This window comes from Lottia gigantea (assembly GCF_000327385.1).
Source record: "Lottia gigantea unplaced genomic scaffold LOTGIsca_7, whole genome shotgun sequence".
In the NCBI taxonomy this organism is placed as follows: domain Eukaryota; kingdom Metazoa; phylum Mollusca; class Gastropoda; family Lottiidae; genus Lottia; species Lottia gigantea.
Genome location: NW_008710370.1, coordinates 4,395,313 through 4,417,993, shown reverse-complemented (window position 1 = coordinate 4,417,993; position 22,681 = coordinate 4,395,313). Strand labels below are relative to the sequence as shown.

General features: G+C 33.2%; 1 protein-coding gene across 1 annotated transcript; it reads left to right on the top strand.

Annotated features, from left to right (window-relative positions):
• LOTGIDRAFT_155176 (hypothetical protein) lies at window positions 1-22,192 on the top strand (the record flags this gene model as incomplete). The annotated part of the gene is made up of 6 exons (XM_009065673.1): window positions 1-82; window positions 4,656-4,806; window positions 15,823-15,985; window positions 18,590-18,709; window positions 20,561-20,693; window positions 22,110-22,192. 6 exons carry the CDS (start codon window positions 1-3, stop codon window positions 22,190-22,192), a joined length of 732 nt encoding a protein of 243 aa, XP_009063921.1.
• Window positions 22,193-22,681: the final 489 nt, after the last annotated feature.

Below are 22,681 nucleotides of genomic sequence, written 5' to 3'. Positions count from 1 at the left end.
ATGAACGTAAGGACATTAGTGAGTGTGATCGTTATTTGGGTTTCGGGATGTTATTCAGCTGAATTTGAGAGCGGTATAGACGGTAGGTTTGATTTTACTCTTATTTTAAGTCGTAAGATTTTTTATTCGGGTTATTAGTTATATATGTCGTGAAAGGGGGGTATGATGCTACCAAATGTACAGACCTAGGATGGAAATCTAATTCATTTAGAAATTAAAATAGGTGGTCTGCGTCGGTCCGGTAGTTTTCTTCTGTTCATTTTCATGATCTGTCATTGGATCTTGAATTAGAGGGGGAAAACGATGATTAGTTTAATACCAACTGATTCACTTTGCTATTAACGAGGTTGTCTGTTTCTTTTCTTTTTTGGAGAATGCGACTTTCATTTAATACAAAGTTACTAATAAGCTTAACTTTGACGTCGTGGCGACTGAAGTGACTATCAAATGGCGTACACTCTCACCAGGGCCATATGATACGTCTCTGTGAGGGCGCCAGACAAGATGACAACAAACTCACCCGGATGTCGCCGCAACGTCTCCCAGACGTCTTGCAGGTTAACAACGTCTCTAACGTGGGTCAAGCAACGCCGCTGTATCGTCGCTTCAACGTCTCCTGTAGGTCTCTTCTCTCGCAAACAATATTAGTTTCCGCGACCTCGCAGCTCTTATAGAGACGCAGCATGGTGAGCAAATGATACCATTTGGAAGGAATGGTCGAATTTTATGAAAACGATCATATCTGTTAATTACCAGATTTGTATTATTGGTACATCGGTTCCTAGACATCTTGTCCCTGGAAACAGGAAGTCGGAATTTTTCTGACCAACACGCCATATAACGGGGGAAAGGTGTCCATCCCATTCGTAATCCTCTCTTCAATGAGAGATTAAATGGTGTCTCACCATTTTACCAAAAAAACATATTTAATCATGTAAGTCAGTGGTACAATCTGAATCATCATTACGAGTTGAAGACATCAAAGCAAGTTTTCCGGCAAAAAAAATTCAATTAGTTCAGTTTTCGTCTGACTCATATTCATTTCCATCATCAGACTATGCAATTTTCTTTAGCAATGTTTTACTTCGTTTAACACATCTCACACCCTTTTTCATAAATTAAAAAATAAAAAAAACAAAAATTAATCATTTAATCAAGAGTGGAACTTCCAATATTAATGATTAAAACAATTATATTTCAAGGACAATCTGTTTTCATGTGAAGTCAATAAATCAAAAAGTCCTAGGGCCATTTCGGTTAACAACAGTTTCATTTCAGACGAGTTGCCTTGTTTATGTGTGTTTCCTAACAGGCAAGGTAAGGATTTGCTACGGCATAATTCTTATGACCATAGACACAATACGTGTTATTTTTATTAACCATTGTAAGACATTAATCCCATTGATTCACATCAATTTTAGTCTAAATTTAATCTCGGGTATAAATGGAAATAAAATAGTTTATATTACTTTCTTAGCAAAATCAATGTCGATGAGCTTTGTGATTATTTTTGTGTTCACTTCGAAAACTTCAAAGCGCTAGACAGGGTATACTTACTCTTCTAGGCACCTGATACCACTTTTCCTTATGAAATACTTACTCACTTATGGTTGATATACTTCCCCAAGTCAATATTTCATCAGTTGCTACCAATGTTTCGACAAAATGTTTTGGATTTTCGTTTCATTTTCGACAACCATGTTCACTTTTGCGTAAAGAAAACTACAACACAATAAACAGATGGCGGCGACTGCGTTTTTTAAAATTTGGAGCAGGTCGACAGAGTTCATTGACCGTGTTCTCCAAGATGGCATCAGTCCGAGCCCTATTTGAAAATACGGTTATGGTACTTAACTTTCAAGGATCAAAAAGTTAAATTAATTGTGCTTTTCTGTCGTCAATCCTCTCTGGGTTTTCAAGGAATTGCAGTAACAACTGAAAAGGATTCGGCATGATGATCATAAAAATCACGAGTTTTCCCATAGGCGTTACACATATATTTGTTGAAAGAATTCTTTTGAAACTTTCGTGTTTATTGTTAATATTTGATAATAGTATTCAATATAATCAACTCTCTATTTTCTTTCAATATATCATATCTTTTTCAATAAGTTATTTATGCAGCTATTTGATCATTGTCATTACAGATGTAATATGATCCAGTGGGATGTTAATCTTTGATCAATGATAAAGTATAATAGAGCAACCTACACCAAAGCGACTGTGTAATTTAAAACGTTTACAATGGCTTCGAAATCGGTAATGTGTGAGAATTCTTTCAAGGAACAACCATTTTCACAGGATGCTAGTCCGCTTGAAGCCACGTGACTTTTAATTCGATTTTTTAATTTAGCTGATATATTGGGTCTTGTTTTTAGTAGAGCTGTTATAACAACACAATTCTTTTTTCTTAACTAAGTTTATAAAAAAACCTAACTAAATAATCTTCATAATTATTTAGTAAAGTTGGCAGTTAATTTCATCAGTTCAAGTTGTTTAGAACATTGGTAGTTCAAATACCATTTTAGTACAGGATTTAAAATCGAGTCAAGTTCTGTCCTTTATGTATTACAAGTCAGTGATGAATAGACACATCGCAATACAAGACAATTCCGTTAATCAAAATCTCATCCAAAGTATGGCAAAATCGAAAGTAAAAGTTGTGTGGTAGTGGACTCCTCCAAAGAATATTACCATCAGGTGTTTCGAAAATAGTAAGCATGAACACCTGCCACTACCACAATGGTAAAAATCATGAGATACAACCAGATTAATTTAGGTCTGACCCAACAAATCAGCCAAAATGCCAAACAAAATTTAAGGCCAAATTAAGAAGATAAGATATAATAGACGTTATGTAAACGAATAAAAAGTCTATCGACAAAAGTTACTACCACTAATATTATTCTGTTCTGAATATAGAACTATTTAAACAGAATCTAAACACAGGTTGCTTTGCTATGCGATTTTCTCCGTACTGTTCAATGGACAACTTATTCTCATGTCTAAATTTTCATAACGTTTGTTATAAGACGTATGCTTAGGGGCATTGATGATGGAAAGCATTAAGTAAAACACAGTTTACTTCGTTTAGCTTTATCTCTGCTATCAGTGGACCAGGATATTTGTTTTTATTATTTTTCAGTTGAAGTTGCCAAATGATCTGAATATATACAGGTGTAAAACAAATCTAAATCTTTAAAGATTTTACAATTGGCAATTATTTTCATCTATTCAAGTTACCTCGGAATATTGAGTAATTAAGAAATCAACAATGTTGATTTTATTGTCGAGGCTAACAGAAGCATGACGAAGAAGTTTTGCTGAATAGATTGTCCAAAAAATCTGAATTCTGCTCCAACCCTTTTTTCAAATTGGCACAGTATTTAACTTTAGAATTAAAACCCTTCCACAGAGTGATACCAATATAAATATACACTATCATGTAACTTGTTAAAAATCATTATACATGTATGTGGAAATTTTTATGGAATTAGAGACATTATTGCCTTAAACCAACAGACAAGATAAACAACTTAAAGTGCATTTGCCTGAAGACATTAGTTAGGAGTACGATACTTTATTTAATAATTAATAGCAAATTGAGCCTCTTTATCTTTTAATAATAGCGGAGTGTTGAACCTAAAAATGAATGTTTAATCAAACCATAATTAGGATTTTGTACCTTATTGTACCAATTGAATAATATAATAAACCAAAAAAAAAAAACTCAAAAAACAATATATTTTTTATACAAAAGTGCCCATATATGCCAGAAGCATGTGTAGTTAAGGCCTGGACATACGAATGAATGCCTAAAAGTGTTCACATATCCACCTATACATCGAGTGCGGCGACCGGACGTTGTGCCGCAATGACGAATAGTCTTAGCCAATCAGCAGCCAGCTTTAGTAGAGTCATTAACTTCGGTTCATTCAAATTTAACCCATTTGATCTTTTAGTGTGACCCAAAACACGTTTTTTTCTTTGTGATAATACAGAACAAGATTACAAGGACCAGCTAATCAGAAAAAAATGTATTGTGGTCTGAGCTCTTCGAGTAAACCGTGCCTGATTCGCTAAATCCTATTGGAACTACAAAATTCATGACGGATTTTGACGAAACTTGGTGCGAGTGTTTGTTATCACCCAAGGATGAACTCGAAAAATTCTTATTGCCATTGTTCATGAAAACGAGTTCAATTTTTCGTAAACATTATAGAGAGCACGATTCCTGGCGGACCTATACGAAATTTATCTCTTAAGGATGATTCCTATCGAAAATCAAAAAAGAAAATCCAATGAATGAACCTCGTTCTTGGAAATGCATTAAATATTTCCCTCTTAAAAGCTTGATTCTTTCTGGATTTTGAAAAAACATATAAACTTGTCAGCGGTGCATTGCATTTATCACTCAGTTTTTCCGGCAAGATACTATAGTCATAAAACTTGAATTACAAACGACACAATTAACCATTCATAACCATTCATAAATCCTTAGTTTTCTCATGGCATTGTCACCAACCAGCAATTTATTGAATTTCGTTACAATCGGATCATTTTATAGATGTGTAAACGGTCACATGTTGCATGTACATAATTCAAATAATGTGAAATTTTACATAATTTAGTATTTCTTCTTTTCATCTTTATAGTGATAAATTTGTCAACGTGTGGTGCGAAAGGTCCAACGGGACCCACACAGAAGCATTGTGATATGAGTTACCATGAGAAAATCCGTGTAATGGAATCAGGAAGATATGCTGGGGTTCAAGTTTGGACTGTTCCTGAAACAAATGTCTACAGGTGAGTTTAGGATATTGTTTTTCTTCAATTTATGAATGGACTGGCACAGTCCTCAGAAGAGAGAAAGCACATTCTAATTTAAATGAATATAAATCAACATGGTTAGTTATGGGTGTGTGTGTTTTTTTGTACTCCACTTGTCATCCATGGTCTGACGAAATTTCTAATGTAAAATATGTTCATGGTTTAATGAAATATTCATCCAATTGAAACCTATATTCAATCAAACAATTACCAATGTTATAAAAGTATTAAGGAATATTCATCGTTTAAATTTGCATGCAACCTTCAACTGGGTCGCCAACAATAAGAGTCAAGCATCGACTGAATCATGGATTTTGAGTTTACTAACCCACAGGAAAAAGGACCATATATATGTTTGAATTTAAATCCGATAAAAAGTGAGTGGAAAACATAAGTTACTGATATCCAGATCGAGAAAATTATCACTTGTAGGATCTAGCAACTTGTACTACATTAAAGATGACATAGTAATTGTGCTAGCATTACGTGATTCCGTTTTAAAATCGAAGTTATATTATTAAGAAAACTATCTATTTCTGTTGATAGTACGGACAAATTACAGCCTTATGACATCCATCACCAAGTCCAATGAAGCAAAATGTATACCTGCAAAACTTGGCCATAGTTCTGCACGGCTTTTTGATAGGACTTCAGATACTCTGTGCTATTTTGTAGATTGATTTAAGGTCTCAAGAGACCTGACCAGGTCCGTAGACGTAATGCAAATGAGGGTACTATCGAATCATAACCTACAACTTTCTCCTTTCTCTGTAACTCGATAACACCTCGGCTGCCCAGGGAGTTGGACGCTTATCTGAAGGTTTAAAGTTTGAAAGATGTAAAGTTTAATATAGCATCTTGAGATAATGATATTTGCCCCGTCGGTTACAATAACTCATACTAAATATTTTTCGATTTTCAATGGGGTTCATCCTTGGGTGATTACGAACATTGACACTAATTTTCATCAAAATCCGTCAAGAAATGTGCCTTTTAGAGTGTTTACGAGCTAAAAATTGAACGCGTTCTCAAGAACAAGAGCAATAACTCATACTAGATATTTTTCAATTTTCCTGATTTACGATAGGGTTTATTCTTGGGTTATTACAAACACTCACACCAAGTTTCGTCAAAATCCGTCAAGAAATGTGCCTTTTATAGTGTTTACGAGCTAAAATTGAACGCGTTTTCAAGAACAAGGGCAATAACTCATACTAATCATTTTTCGATCTTTCTGATTTTTATTAGGGTTCATCCTTGGATAGTAACAAACACTCACAACAAGTTTCATCAAAATCCGCTAAGAATTGCGCCTTCTAGGGTGTTTACGAGCGCTTCAAGAACAAGGGCAATAAATAATATTCGTCTGATTTTCAATAGGGTTCATCCTTGAGTGATTACAAACAACCATACCGAGTTTCGTCAAAATCAGTCAAGAATAGTGCCTTGTAGAGAGTGTTTACGAGCAATTGTGGACGGGTGGACATGGGTGACGACAATATACGCCCCCCATTTCATGTGGGCGTATAAAAATGTTATGATTGCTTGAAATTCTGCGCCACCAACGAAGCAATTTTGATAAACTTTTCCACGGTCCATGGTTATTAATAAGGGGAGGGTTTAAACGACGATGACACAATACAGGCAAAATTTTTCTAATCGGTAATAGACTTCAAAGGTCACCGTCGAAATTTGAGCCGTTAAATCCAAGTGTGTCCAGAATTATCTGCGTTTGAAAATTAAAATGAATTAAATTTTCGTACAAGTCTAGTAGTTCTGAAGGCTATTTACATATGTTTAGGACTTAAATCAATCCCCGAAAATGGCGAACCGTGGTCTTTAACTTGTCTGGCATTAATTGATCAATTTAGTACAAATAAGAACGCAGACCACATTTCATCTCTACAAATCAGTGCAATTATAAAACAATAGCTAAATTTAAATTCCATTCCCATGGGATTTGACAAAGTCTGGTAGAGTTCTGACAATATTAATTCATTGTTGTGTTAAAATGTAATGGCTCTTTCTGTCTGCCATGCTTCTCCCGAACATTAAAACAATCTCTTTTAACTTTTATGACTTTCAGTCACAAATATTATCGTATGGTTTAATGATCTATATGTACCGCAACTTGGATGAAATTGATTGATCTCATTTGATATCTGTCTGCATTCCTCCTTTTATATTTATTATCTTTCGTTCGTGCGAACTGACATACGTTGCCAAATTACTTGAATAATGATGAAATACGAAATAAATGTATGGACAGATTAGGTTTTGTGATTGTGATATATAATTCAAGATGGTAGCTCGCGAATTCAAATAACTTACGGAAGAAAACTATCTAGCCGAATATTGCCCCAAACAGATTTCAAATATGTTTATGTAAAGTTTACTGATAAAAAGGCGTGTATGGTGCCCATATACAGAATGTTAAGATCAAAGTCCATGTTCACGTAGTAGGAATTTTCCTAGGAATTATGAATTTATAAGTCATGACAACGATTGTAGATTTGCTTTTATCGATGTTTAATATAATGGCTTGAAAGTCTTCAAAAAAAAATAATAATAATAATTAACATGACACGCTTCTTGAAATAATAAATCAAATAACACAATAAAAGTATAATCAAGTATAATTTTCTCAAGCCTAGTCCGAATTGATTTTTTTTTCAGAAGAGCTATTTCATTTTATTGAATATTTTGAAGATTCGATACTCAATCTGTAAAGCTTGTAGTAGGTCAAGTATTTTAGATCTTTAGGACAAGATTTGAGTGGGTACTCTGCCTTTGGTGTTTTTAATTTGTAATAGGTCCAGACACTAGTGTGTAATTTGATGGTACTCCAGTGCGGGACAAAGTCTTCTATGGTCAAGGACTATAAAAATCTAATTTGAGGAACTTAACGCCAAACTGGTCGTTCTGAAGATCAATTATCGAAATACATTACCATCTCGTATATCCCCATGAGTAAAAAAATCTCCTAAAATAATAATCAAGTGTAACAAGTGTCTGTACTCTTTCAATTGATTCTGTTTTTTCTGCTCGACAAAAAATGGTCTATAGAAATCTATCCATCCGTTTAAATCAATACATAAGATCTCTTGAGGAGTTGATAGAAAAATATATCAACGAGGGACAGCATTTATGTAAAAAAAACTATTTTCTCATGTTAACTTTAAATATTAGGTGAAATATATAGGTTACTCTAAATACGACTTTTCAATGAGGAAACCATATCAGAATTGATGAGATAAAGTGGACAGATACGAAGCTTCCAAATCACAGTAACTGGTCTAACAGGTTAAGAAATATTAAAGAAAATTGTCGTCTATATCAACTTAATTGCCTGATAAGCATTTATTGAATTGTATTTACGACGTATTTGTATGTAATGCAGCAGATGGAACGGTACGGTTATAAGCATGAGTGAGCCCGAGTATACCTGGCATACAGATGTGCTCGTGCTAATCGTTGATGGTTTGACAGGAACACAGTCTTCTTTATTGTTGAACTCTCCGCTTGGAATTTTTCTTATTCTATTTACAAAATTTTGGTTAAGTTAACCCTTTTAACTGAACCTTATGGAATGTATGTTTCATATCCGATAGAAAAGTGATCAATAATAGAGAAAAAGCCCGTTTTGAAAGTGTTGCTATTCTTATTTTTTATATATAATTGTTTAATTAAATATCTCTCATAATTGTTTTTCTATGAATAGCAATTTGTTACAGTTCATCTGGTTTATTTAATTTAATTTTTCTTCATTGATGTTAGTCTGTGAATTTGATAAGATAAAAACTATCCTTTTTCTATCTCGATGAATCCCCTATATTCGTGTTTAGTTCTTCAAGAAATTAAGCAAACAGTATTCAGTCATCGGATGATGAGTAATTGGCATAATCAGTGACTGTTTGCACGCAATATAATGTTTAACTTTCTATATCCGAATACAAAAGCATTTATCATCTAACACTCTTGCTAATGTGTTTGGCTTTTGAGACTGCAATACATTCGCTTAAGACATAGTAAGTCGACTCTCTCCATGGTTCCAAGTTTTATTGAATGGATTTGTGACTGAGCCTCCTAACAATTTTTCATTGACTCGCCAAAAACAACATGCAAAACACAATTGGTAAGGACCAGTTAGGCTTTTATTTTGAGATGCTGACAATGACATAAGAGTGAACCTTCCTGTGGGTGGCAAGCGAGAGTTAAAGTGATAAATGATGTTTCGGAAGAAAAGACAAGTATAATGAATGCTGTGATAAATCAGCTTGTCGTGTCTGCTTATAACAAATCACAGCTTGGTAATTATTCAATAATCCTTACCAATGTTCAGACTTTATATTATTTAGTTTTATATTTCAATGTCTTTTTAATTTATTCTCTTTGTAAATTACATGTGAGAAATAACTGTTCTGCATAGCCTTGCGTTGATAAACCTCGTGTGCCTAACGCGGGTTTGGATGACCATTCACTATATATAGAAGCTCGAAATAAGCACAACTTATAAACGATTTCTATTTGACATACCAAATTACGTCACAATAAAAGTCTTAACGCTCACAAACACTTCATGCAGATATGTAACAACCCTTCCTGCTTATGTGGACATCCTTTTGAAACTCCGAACATTATCTTCTTTACTGTTGAAATTATACTAAGATACTATTGACCTTCTTCCTCCAGAACAAAAAAACTATTACATCTCTTTCATTTGGAAATAACGATCTTTCAGTCAAAACCAATTATTTAAAACAGTTCATAATTTCATCACCATGTCTAGCCGTTTTACGCCTTAACAGTGTACGTTGCATACCCCAGAGTTTCCCTTCAAATAAGTAATATAATTGAATTTCTTCACTACAAATCATATCAGTGCGATATCTCTTTTTGACTTTCACCATTTATTATATGATTTATATTAAATTATTATTTCTCTATTTCTATTTACTCAATGTTTTTATAATGAATACAACCGAGACGGATTTATAAGTTCTGTCTGTTTCTGAATCGGTCATTATTCTAATTTGTAAATAAACTATTATGTATAAACGATTTCTTTATTGAGTTACGTAGTTTAAATCATGAAAACAATTCTACTATAAAAGATTAACATTCATCAGAGGTGAAGTTATCACTTCCACCACATTTCACTTTGTAAACTGATGAAGTCATGGTGAGACTAATGACAATAAGAATGGAAATGGTTAGAATGGCTAGGAAATTTCAAACAATTGTAGACCGTATTATGGAAGACCGAACAGCCCTATATTAAGACGTCCTAATCCTTACTCCTTAATGCTTAATTCCTACTCCTTTTTTTGTTGGTTATTTTTGACATTTATTTCACAAAATAATCATTAATTCATAAAAATCAAAATTCGTTCTCTAAATCAATAATTTGTCAAGTAAAATTTGTTTAAGTATAAGACACAAGTGTCTCTTCACATTTCTTCGTTAACAAATATACAATTAATACAAATCATACCAACAAATGTTTCTTAATATTTCACCAAATACATTTCTCTAATATCAAACAGTGCCATCTGTCTTCGTAATTGTTTGCATTGAAATCATGACGACAAACGGTGCTAGCTGTGCTAGCCGTTGTTAGCTTATCTGACTATATAGATTCTGATAGTAACGTAATGCCAAACGGATAGTAGTCTAGATCTAGAGTAAATATTGTTTTCTCTTCATCGTATGCCTACTGGGATTATCTGTTTTAGTTTTCTTGACAAGTCCTTTTGGAGGCCAACCTCACAGACCAACAAACGACGTGATTTGGCAAATGAGACGTATGCTGCGGGAAATTTCTTTTTGAGTAAATATTGTTTTCTCGTCTTCTTATGCCGCACTGGGATTTTCTGTTTTAATTATCTTGACAAGTCCTTATGGAGACTTATATCACAGACCAACAAAGCGAAATCAGATAGGGTGACCAATAGACTGAATCAAGCAACCACAACGTCTGGTTTGGTGGCCATGAAACAGCCAAGATTTTCCCACTGTTCGGAAGAGACTTGAGCTAGTGAGTGGTACCATCTCTGCAGTAAGATAACACATATTATATTGTTGCATCCATAAATTGAAGAGACAAAGTGTCGAAAGTACGAAACCTTTTCTTCCGTTCCTGAAGAAACATTAACTTGTGCCCTAATCAAAACCATACAAATATCGATTTATTACTGGAGTGGCTTAAAATTTGGAAGTGAACATGCTTTTATATAATAAAGCCAATTAATGGAAATACCATTATGTAAAGTCATGCACTTCATTTCCCGAAGAACAATTGCTCATTGCTAAAAGAAAAGAAATCTGCTGAGTTGTGGATAAATACAATTTTGAAGTATTGGACCATTCAGCATTGCACATTTTTTAACAGCCTCGGTAACTTACCAATGACAAAAACTATTCTCTGTCATACATGCCGTAAACAGTCAATCTTGGTATAGTCGAGTACAAATATTCATGCGCAACTAGGTACTTTCCACGAATAAACATAACCAGTCCACTTCATTGCAAGGGTATGGAAGGTAAAGCTTTGAAATGTTTTGACTATTCCCTACCAATCAATGACTTATCGTGCGAATACACGAGGTTGAGTGTCCTGTGCGGTGTGGGGTTGTCGATACAGTAGAAAATGGGGAAACGAATCGTGTCCGAACCCTACCTCGTGTGTTCACTTATTCCATTTTCGTGTTTATCGCACATACATATCGTAAACAGACAGTCGTGATATAGTCTAGCATAGATATTAATGTAAATCCATGTAGCGTCCACAAATCATCACAACCATACGGGCAAGGAAGGTAAAGCTTCCAGAAGGTTTGTCTAATCCCTCAATAAAATACATGTATAACATTGGAAATTTTAAAAGTGAACTACAAGGTAATAAACTGATTTATTTTGCCAAGTTCAAACTTAAGAATAGTTCATGCGGTGTCATAGTACTGAACGGTAGTAGGCCTAATTCAATCATCTGCAGACATATGACATTTGTTATCTGATATTCAAGATGTGTTAATCTAGTGACAAATTTATAAGATGTCTGGAATTGTTAACTGATGTTGTGAAAGTTGACTTTGGTATATATAAAATTAAAATCGTAATAACAAGATTAAGGTTACCAAACTCGTAATCGGAAATCTAACTAGGTTAATCATTATAGTACAATATTAAAGCACATAGGAAACTAAAATAGTCTACACGAATACTCCGCTCTTTCAACTTTTATTGATATAGTCTTCCCTTGAGCCAAATCGTGAGAACGTGTTTGTAATTTGACTTTTCCGAATGACTGGGCTATTTCCCCGATTGACATTAAATTTTTTTTAAAAAGTTCTCATATAAATCGTTAAAACAAAAAAATGAAAGACCTTATTTTGAAATTGGCTTTTATCAATAAAATCCGCACAAGCATAGTAATTCCGTTCATCAAAATCTTGTCCAAAACACGGCAAAACCAAGAGTCAAATTTTTATAGTGGTGGACTCCTCCGAAGAGAAGTACCATCAGGTGTTTCGAAAAGAGTAAGCATATTGTTCTGCTTCGCGAGCGACACTACTATCTAGGTTAACTTCATGAGATACAATCAGATCGATATGCTTGAACATACAAATCAGCCAAGATGCAAGAAACAAAATTTGTAATATTTTTCAAGAAGTTCGCTATAACGAGATAAAATTTCCTAAATGAAGTCTGAAGTCTATGTGTCAAGTAACCCTGCTTTAGCAATTTCAAAGTCAAGACTCGACTCGATCAAATGTGTTTCACTTTGTGTTTTTATTTGAAGCCGTTTTTATACGCCCACACATTAATGTGGGCGTATTTAGTTGTGGCCCCTTATCGCATCAGTCCGACACGATAGAGAGTTTGTTTGTGACAGATTTTGACTAAACCCGATTGTTTGTTTTATTGAAAATCAAACAAATCGAAATATAATTAATGAGTTAAAACCCTTGTTCTTGAAAATGCGTCGTGGCCAAGATAGAGCTGATTTCTTGATAGATTTGGACAAAACCTGGTGCGAGATGTTTGTAAACTAAACCCTATTGAAAATCAGAACAAGTATTTGATATGAGTTATTGGCCTTGTACTTGAAACTTTCAAGAAAGCATAATTCTTGATTGATTTTGACGAAACTTTGTGAACCATTGATGAACCCTATCAAAAATAAAGAAAATCTAAAATAATGTATAGGTTAAACCCTATTTAAAAGCTGAAAAATCGAAAAATATTTATGCGGATTGTAAACACGTCAGAGGGCAGGATTCTTGACCGATGTAGTCGAAACTTGGTGAAATTGATTATCACCTAAGGATGAACCCTATCGAAAATCAAAAAAAGGAATAAAGCTCTTATAGTATGAAATTGTTACTCTCGGAATGTTTCGTTTACTGATAGCTCTTGTCAACATCCCGGACGTATTGGCTGCCATTACAATCGCTATATTATTTGGAAAAAAGAAAGAATGGAGATGCCAGATACGTCATAAAGGAAAATTCAATATTATATTATGTTTTATCTGTTCGAGAGCCCCATGTGTACGACGTAAATCAACTTGTTTGATTACAATCTTTAGGTTTTTGCTGTGATGGCGACATTAGAAATACAAACGTTTTATACCAAATCAAATTATCTATCAAACTTACAAAAACACTAGACTCTTGAACTAACGGCTTAGAAATTAGTAAATACAATAGGTTTTGAAAGTAAGGTACTTAAATTAACGAAAAGTAAAATCTAGACAAATGTGTCCCTGCCTTAACTTAAAGTATGTTGCTGTTTACTTCTAAATCGCTAACATTATAAAGTATGTTGCTGTTTACTTCTAATCGCTAACATTATAAAGTATGTTGCTGTTTATTTCTAAATCGCAAACATTATAAAGTATGTTGCTGTTTACTTCTAAATCGCTAACATTATAAAGTATGTTGCTGTTAATTTCTAAATCGCTAACATTATAAAGAATGTTGCTGTTTACTTCTAATCGCTAACATTATAAAGTATGTTGCTGTTAATTTCTAAATCGCTAACATTATAAAGTATGTTGCTGTTTACTTCTAAATCGCTAACATTATAAAGTATGTTGCTGTTTACTTCTAAATCGCTAACATTATAAAGTATGTTGCTGTTAATTTCTAAATCGCTAACATTATAAAGTATGTTGCTGTTTACTTCTAATCGCTAACATTATAAAGTATGTTGCTGTTTACTTCTAAATCGCTAACATTATAAAGTATGTTGCTGTTAATTTCTAAATCGCTAACATTTTAAAGTATGTTGCTGTTTACTTCTAATCGCTAACATTATAAAGTATGTTGCTGTTTACTTCTAAATCGCTAACATTATAAAGTATGTTGCTGTTTACTTCTAAATCGCTAACATTTTAAAGTATGTTGCTGTTTACTTCTAATCGCTAACATTATAAAGTATGTTGCTGTTTACTTCTAAATCGCTAACATTATAAAGTATGTTGCTGTTAATTTCTAAATCGCTAACATTTTAAAGTATGTTGCTGTTTACTTCTTATCGCTAACATTATAAAGTATGTTGCTGTTTACTTATAAATCGCTAACATTATAAAGTATGTTGCTGTTTACTTCTAAATCGCTAACATTATTTAAAACATTTACGTAAACCTTTTCAAGTTGTTAAGTTACTTTTTGGTTAAAGTAGTAATTCACGAATTTAAGCAAAGTTAACATGTCTTCCACTTATTCTGAAAGTTTCAACTAAAACCTAATGGGTCCGTCCGTCCACAATTGGCTTGTGAACGCAATAGAGACAACAGTTTTTATCTGATTTTAATGAAATTTGGTGTGATCATTCATATCAATGAATAGGCTTGTTGACGCGATAGTGATGACAGTTTATGTTAAAATTTGATTAAATTTTGTGTGTTTGATTAAATCAACGATATCTGGCAAAAATTAGACTTTTTGGTATGATTTGACACAAATTGGTGACTGCCATTGATCTACTAAAAATGTATCAAGAAAGTGGGTGTATCTTGCTAGGCAACCACTTGTAACAAATTCAGTTTGATTTAATACATACATAGATGTAAAAAGCATATTTCAGGAATATTTTCATGTATTTTTAATCCTAAAAATTTTGCATTCTGCTCCTTTAAATTTAGATGCGCTATTGCATAATGTCTTGAATATGTGTAATATCATGAATTTTTGATGTGGTGAAAGTATAGTTTTCCAAAGTTTATCTCGAGACTTGTGTTACTAGAGAAAGGAAAGGAAATCAATTATAGCCAGATTTAGTTATTGGAGACAATAACAAAATACAATAATTGAAATTTACAACTCTTTGATTTGCTTTGAATAAAAGCGCCATTAAATGTTTACATTAAGAGCAGTCACGAGAGCTATATTAAGTTCAATAATATTAATATTAAAATCCAAGGCGATTGCTTTGGGAAAAAGCGGAAGAGATTATTGTCTGATGTTAAAATATTTTAGATTTCTCTCTACTATCGGATAAACTTTAGGTGCGTTCACACGAGCGGCGTTGGGCGGAGATTTTTGTCGCCGATAACAGTCTCGCGTGTGCCCGTGCTTCCACGACAGGATTATCGAAAACGACTATTGGTACAACTTTACCGAACATTTTCACAGTTCACAACACGGTAGAAATAAACAATTGAATGTTCATCAGAAAACTCCCCAGTAATCGGAAATTGACCAAATTTATACTTTCGTAATTTCCGTGCTGTTATAAAATTTAGCATGCCAATATCACCAACATTATAAGATCATGGTTCAGAATGGCCAGTGATATATATGTTAATAATGTTAAGGATTAACAATAGCTCCCTCGTACGTACTTGTTGAATAATTAAAGATCTGAGTGATGAGTCTTAGTTTTGAAAAGTGTTACTTTAGCCGGTAACACATACCTTATCCCTTCAATGTATCTTATGTATATCACCCGGCAAGTTAATCTATCAATCAAAACTTTTAATTTCAGTATTCTCGCCCTTGGAGCACAAGGTGGAAAAGGTGCTAGAAATATGGACGAGCCCCAAAGAGGAGATTATGTCCACGCTAAGATTAAATTAATGAAAGGTGATTTGTTACATGTTTTGGTTGGACAACAAGGTGGAAGTGCATGCGATAGGATTTCTGAGAGGGTAAGGGTGTTTTCTGTATTAAACTTCCTTTTAAGTCCGGGAGATCTGAAAGTTTAAAAAGTCGTCTTCCTATATTATATGGTTTCCTAACTTAAATAACACAGTTTGAGTTCTCTGGGGAATTTTTAAGAGAGGAAATTGAAATACTTCATTCAAATGACTCTGAGGCTGAGGGAAGGGAAACAGTTATGAAGTTATTGAACACTTTTAAGCAAATATAATTAATGATGTAACCATAGATTGAAAACGTAACTTTTGTTGGTTGGGATTTGATCATTTGTAAATGACTTACTATTTTTATTATATAAAGAGATGTAGATAGCATGATTGTATTTTGTTAAGTAACATTAACCTATTTCTGAGAAAATCCTAAAGATGAATTTATAATCAGATCTCCCACTGTCTGTCATGTCAAATATTATTAGACACGCTGGCAGTGCAGTTAGGTTAATTACTATGAAACAATTACAACTAATCTTATTCTTTGAACTGCTGTGCTACTTTCCAATAATCGCACAAACTACCAACGATTAATTCTATTCCCGGTTATAGCCAAGCTTATTCGTTTAAGAGTATCTAGGTTTTCAATGATTTCAGGACGATAACTGGAATCTTTACATTTACTAGGGTGGTCGTGGGTATTTGTCGGTGTGTGAAAGTGGTGACTTTGAATAAGTCGAAAGTCATAAGTCGACCCAAATGTGTACAGATAATCAGGGAAAGTCGAATGCCGAAAGGAAATGATCCTCATTAACCTATGTTGTTATCCTTGCAGAATCTTTTAAGTAAGACAGACGCTCCGGGCATGGAGTTTCTAATTCGCAATTTAGTAGCTAGGTACTTTACTAGATAACCCCGCTTAATCTAGACACAGACAGAGGAACTAGCTGGGATGTCTTCCTCGAGATATTCTCACTCCTTCAACAGCAGACGAGCTTTCGGCCAAGTCAACCAAAAACCGAAGGACGATCGGACTGCATCAAAGTGGCGGAAGATGAAGATAATCTCTTACTTCTCCTGTTATTGAAGCAACGTCACCGTTTGAACAAGCTGGGCAACAAAATAGATTCAAAGGCGTTGTTTACAATGAGCATATTCAAACCCTATCCATGAATAAAATGAGGACGAAGAAATGTTCAGAATATATCATCTTTTGGATCGCTATTCTTTGGAACACATCAATGATCGGCATAAGGAAGCAGGATGCGTTCAACTTTTTTGTCCTTTTAAGGTCCCAAATTGATCAGAATAACGGGAACGGATTTCCAAAGACTTTCGTCAGAAATGGAATTATCCTTGCCGTATAGGAGGACTTGGTGGAAAGCACATTGCTACCACCCGATATAGAAATAGACCACCTACGTAATGCCTTTATAATCAATAATAATTATCCACCAAAATTAGTTAATGACACATAAACAGAACTATCCACCAACGCACCTACCAGAATGATCATCCCTTCTGTTGGAACTGTTAGCCACCAGATTAAAAGGATTGTTTCAAAAAGTCTTATCATCGACGTAGCCTTTAGAAACCAATCAACACTAGAGAATCACCTGCAAGCTGAATTATTAAACCAACTGAAGATCCCAAAGGAGTTATATATAAACTGGATTGTAGTTGCATACAAACCTACATTGGTGAAACATCCCGACCTATATCTGTTGGACTTAAAGAACATAAATCAGCATGCAATAAATTAGAAATTGAAAAAGCAGCCATAGTCGAACATATCCACAGTCACCCTCCCTAACAACAATATGAAATGGGAATCTGATACTTTAGCCTCTAACCTTCCAAACTGAAAGGACAGAGTTATACGGGTAGCTATCGAAATAAGGAAATATAAACCAAAATTGAACAGGGATACTGCCATATATTTGGGATGACTTAATCCCCCCCCTCTTCTTATCCTAACCCTTAATATATTCTGTAATCACTTGTTTCTTGAATCACTATGTTTGTATTCCAGCCATACCTCTCATATCTAATAATTAACGTTAAAAGTGACCCCTCCTTAAATTTGTTGATTGGAAACTTTCAGTGGTGTACTGGGTGCAAAACAATTAGTTAATCGTTAAGAAGGTGTATCTTTCTTTATTTTTGTTAGCTTGCAATAAATTATGATAGAAGTTCAACTGACAATATAGTACCGAAAGCAATAAATAGTTAAAACGATATCACGTAAAATAATTATCCGATCAGATTGAAAATCGTTTTATTCTATCGCGAATTTTAACCACGAGGTACATTTGATCTCATATCGGTAACGAAGTAGTTTTTTCTTCATTCTGTTATAAATTCTGGTTTTAATACATATACGTGTGGTTTTGATATAAATAGGCTTTTCACTATATAGTTTACTATGTACAATTTTATCATTAAAGTGTTTATTTTTTGAATATGCAACTATCATTTTCTGCTTATAGACATGGGGGAATTTCTCTTGAAGGCTCTTATGGTGGGCATGAACTATCTTGCTTGCTCGATTGCTGGTTGTATTGAACGGGACAACAAAGGGTGCTATGCCTACATTATGGTGAATATTTAGTCCTATAGGTCTTGCTGTATTCAATGTCTCAATCCAATTCAATTATACTTCAGGATGATATTTTGCTTCAAGAAATATGTCTAAGAAAACCATCTAATTCCTCTATTCCAATAACCAACATATCTGTAACTGGTGGTGGTGGAGGAGGAGGTGGTGCTACAGTTGTTTTTAAGGTCAGTATAATGATTTCCTCTTTATATTTCCGCGAAATATTGGGTTAATGATATTATAATTATTCACCTTGCCGTAGGTTCGATTTAGATTTAATTGAGCAACATCCTGTTGAATTTCTTAGAACGTGAATATTCAGCGTATTCCCGTTAAAAAAATATCCAGACACAGTAAAAAAAAAGTTTGCTTTCTAACACCCACTGGCAGCTTAGATTAAATCTGACGGAAAATCATCCATCACCATTACCGTTAATTTAAATGATTAAAAAGATAACATTGTTAATATAATTTATTCACTCTTTAAGGAAACACTAATCATTATGATCAGTATGTCTGCAATCATATTGTCCACCGTGTTTTTCGTTGATTGATCAAAATTGTTCCTGTTGGTTTAAGGCACCAGAAAAATAGAACAAAAATCATCTCCTAGTATAATTTGGTTAGTGGAACAGAAGGTCTTCTGAACATATTGGTTATACTATAATCCTTAACCAGAAAAAGTAAAAGTAATCCCTTGTGATGAAAGGAGTAAATTTCGCTTAAATTTTGCCATAAGAATTAAGAAAATTCTTTATTTGGTATTATTGCTTGGGATTAATTTTTCAACCAAGTAATATGTATTTGTTTATTTTTTTCTATCATATTCTATTTTATGGTTTATACTATTTTTTGTACACTTTCAATTTATTAATACGTCATTGAAGCAATAGAAAACAGCTATTTGTATTCTTTGGGACGAAGGAAAGGAAAAAGATCATTATTTTTTTTATTTTAAGTTATTATATTTAACTTTTACGTCTTCATAAAAAGATTCACAGTAGTTGAATTACATTTACTAGGCTTCACATTATTGTAACGGACCGATATTTTTCGAAAGCAAAGTGCTGATTGTGGTTTATTTTTATGTAGATCTTCACCTTTTATCTTCGGTCATTATTTGAAGCAACCATTATCAATGATGTTTTCTTGAGTGCCTTTACTTTAAATTGAGTTGCCATTGATATTTGCTCTTGTATAGACTTTAACTTAAACGTTATTAAATCCTCAATTAACCGATAATGTTTAGAGTTATAGAAATTTTGACTTCAAGTTGAAGAACTATAAAATGTCTTGTAGTGTTTCTCTTATTTTCTAATGGCCTTGTAATGTCTGCCATATAAAACATTTATATGACAATTATCGAGAAATAAGTTTACTTGGTGGATGCCAAACAACTATCTATCTGTGGCTAAAGCTAATATCAAAAACCGGCAAAACACGATCGAACATCTTCACAACATATCTGAGAATCTTGCTTACATGTGACAAGAGTTATGACAGAGTTATGGTGTTTTTCAAAAGAAAGTAACGAAAAGGTACTTAATCTGGGTTAAGATCAACAATTTTCACAATCTTTACATATTAGGAAAATATATAAAAATAAATGCATTAGAATGAAGATTTAACGGTTTGTGGTAATTTCAGATTTTCTATTCTCATACACTAGTTACCATATTCAGACTAAATATCCTCGCATTATTATATACAATAATTGTGAGAATTATTACAGCAGGTCGCAGAAAGGCCTGTTGCTATGCAGTAGTGTAAGGCCATTTTAAAGTCTGGTGTCGTTATTGAACAAACACTGTGTCTATCGCTTATATAATCGATACGATAGATTATAATGCATTTGTTACTAAAAAAAACAGCTTCTGTGGTCAATAAACTCTATGAAAATCAGACATAAATATCATTAAATGGAATTTTTTCAAGCGCAATGTATTTCCAAGTTAATAAAATCAGTCTGTGTTCGTATTTTCAATATAATGTAACTAAATGAATAAGCCTATCAGACGTTTTTATTTCCATTTCAGATTGATAAAGTAACCCATTTACCAATTATTTTAATGGTAGCAGGCGGTGGAGGTGGTCTCCCTTTCTTAAGGCCAGCAACTAAAAACTTCAACAACACTGGCTTAAAGAGAATTGCTGGTAAACCTTATCCAGGTAGGATTTTATCTGACCTCTTATCACCCACCCCCGCCTTAATGTATATTACACCTTAATGTGTACTCATGTTATCATTTCTAGTCTCTAGCTTCATTAATCGTATCTATTGATAATAAATCTTTATTAATCTTAATCCTAACCCAATATTTGGTAACGTCTTTTAATATTCCTATGTTAACTCAGATTATTATTAAGTTTCTGCTTTGGTTATCCAACTCATATGTGTAGACTTTACTGCCTATGGTCTGAGCAAAGTAATATCTCATTAGCTTATGTTTGCTCAGTACCTGCTCATTGACTTCACATTGTTACATCACTTGTTTAATACCCTTTTATCTATTGTCTCTCTTAATCACTTGTTATTACCCCTTTTATCTATTGTCCCTATTAATCTCTATATTGTTTCTTGTTGGTATATATTTTGTTATGTTTTGTTCTCTTGCCATTACATCTGATGACGACACCAGTATATCGTGTTGAAACGTTATGTGCCCACCCTAATTAAAGAAGTGTGTTATATTCCATAATATTGTCTTGTGTTTTGCTGTAAAGTAAAAAGTGTTTTGAATTTTATCCATTAGTCTTATGAGAATTGGAATAATAGCCACAAGATAGTGTTGTTAGTCTTCAAATATCTTTGCGTTGATAAAAATGTACTTTTTTTTGTCAGTTTACAATGAAAAGACACACACTTCCCTTCTAAAAATTTCAACTCAAAAAAGTTACAAATTTTGGCTGAAAATGGGCCTCTGTAAAAACAAATTTTGAAGACATAATGTTAGACCGACAAGGTGACTCTAAATAATACTTCATATTTTAGAGACTGACCACCAAATAGATAAATATTTTGTATTACTTGATTTAGACCTTTAAAAACAGTCAATTTTATAATAATTGTACTTGAGAACAAATTAGGTAAATAACCATCAGGCGGGTATTTTTACTCAAACAACGTCGCCATCTTTATAAAATTTGTTGAGCCCAAGACATCATTGGTTTAGCCAATGAAATGCATGTCTTCTGGCGTTAATTAGGATAAGATCAAGTTGAAATGATATTAGAAACAGGCTTGTCTTTCTTTAATTTGACCTGATTTGATACCTTTTCTTAGTGGAATTACTTAAAATATAAAAAAAATGTCAACCGCAATATGAAAATTCAAAAAGCTGTTTGCAAACAAGTAACAGTTTTTTTTAAGTTTTAAAAGACACTATAATTGTCTAACTATTAAAAGTCAAATAGCGATGGAATACATTTTTCTTATTTCATAGCTACAAATCAGCATAAGACTCGTAGAGGTATATATATCAATTACACCGGAAGTGAGATTCAATTAGATATTTGTGAAACAGATATCAGATACAAATGAGATCTAGACTTTTGTCCCTGAACTACATTTTAATTATAATTCAGTCAACGATTTTATTTCCTTCTTTTTATATATGCGTCATAAGTTACATGATAGCCCTGTGACTCTCGCTGAGTTACCAAGTTGATTATATGTATTAATAACAGGAATGTCTCAATAAATCAAACTGTATTAAAAGTGATCTTACTTCCTGATATCGAGTTAATTACATAATGAAAGATATTTTTCAGATTAAATTTGACTCTATTTTCTGATGTAGTTTTATAACCAATGAAACCCTTGGGGGATCTTATGATACTTATTAGTTAATACTTAATAGTAGGTCTAAAATAATACTTATCTTTTGTAACTTGTTACTGAATTTTATGAAGGTCTGCTTAATAATGCAGTGGGAAAAACTGTCCTGTGTGAGTTTCTTGGCCCTACGATTAAAAAATGAAGTAAAGAGTTGAAAGCATAACTTTACCTCGAAAACTAAAAAACCGTATTTAGATGATTTCAAGAATTATGTAGGATATATACAAACAACACGTCAGATTTTCACCTCTCTTATATTCATCAAAGATCAATACTGAGAAACACTATTACTTACGTTAAAGCAAAAAATTATTTTTTT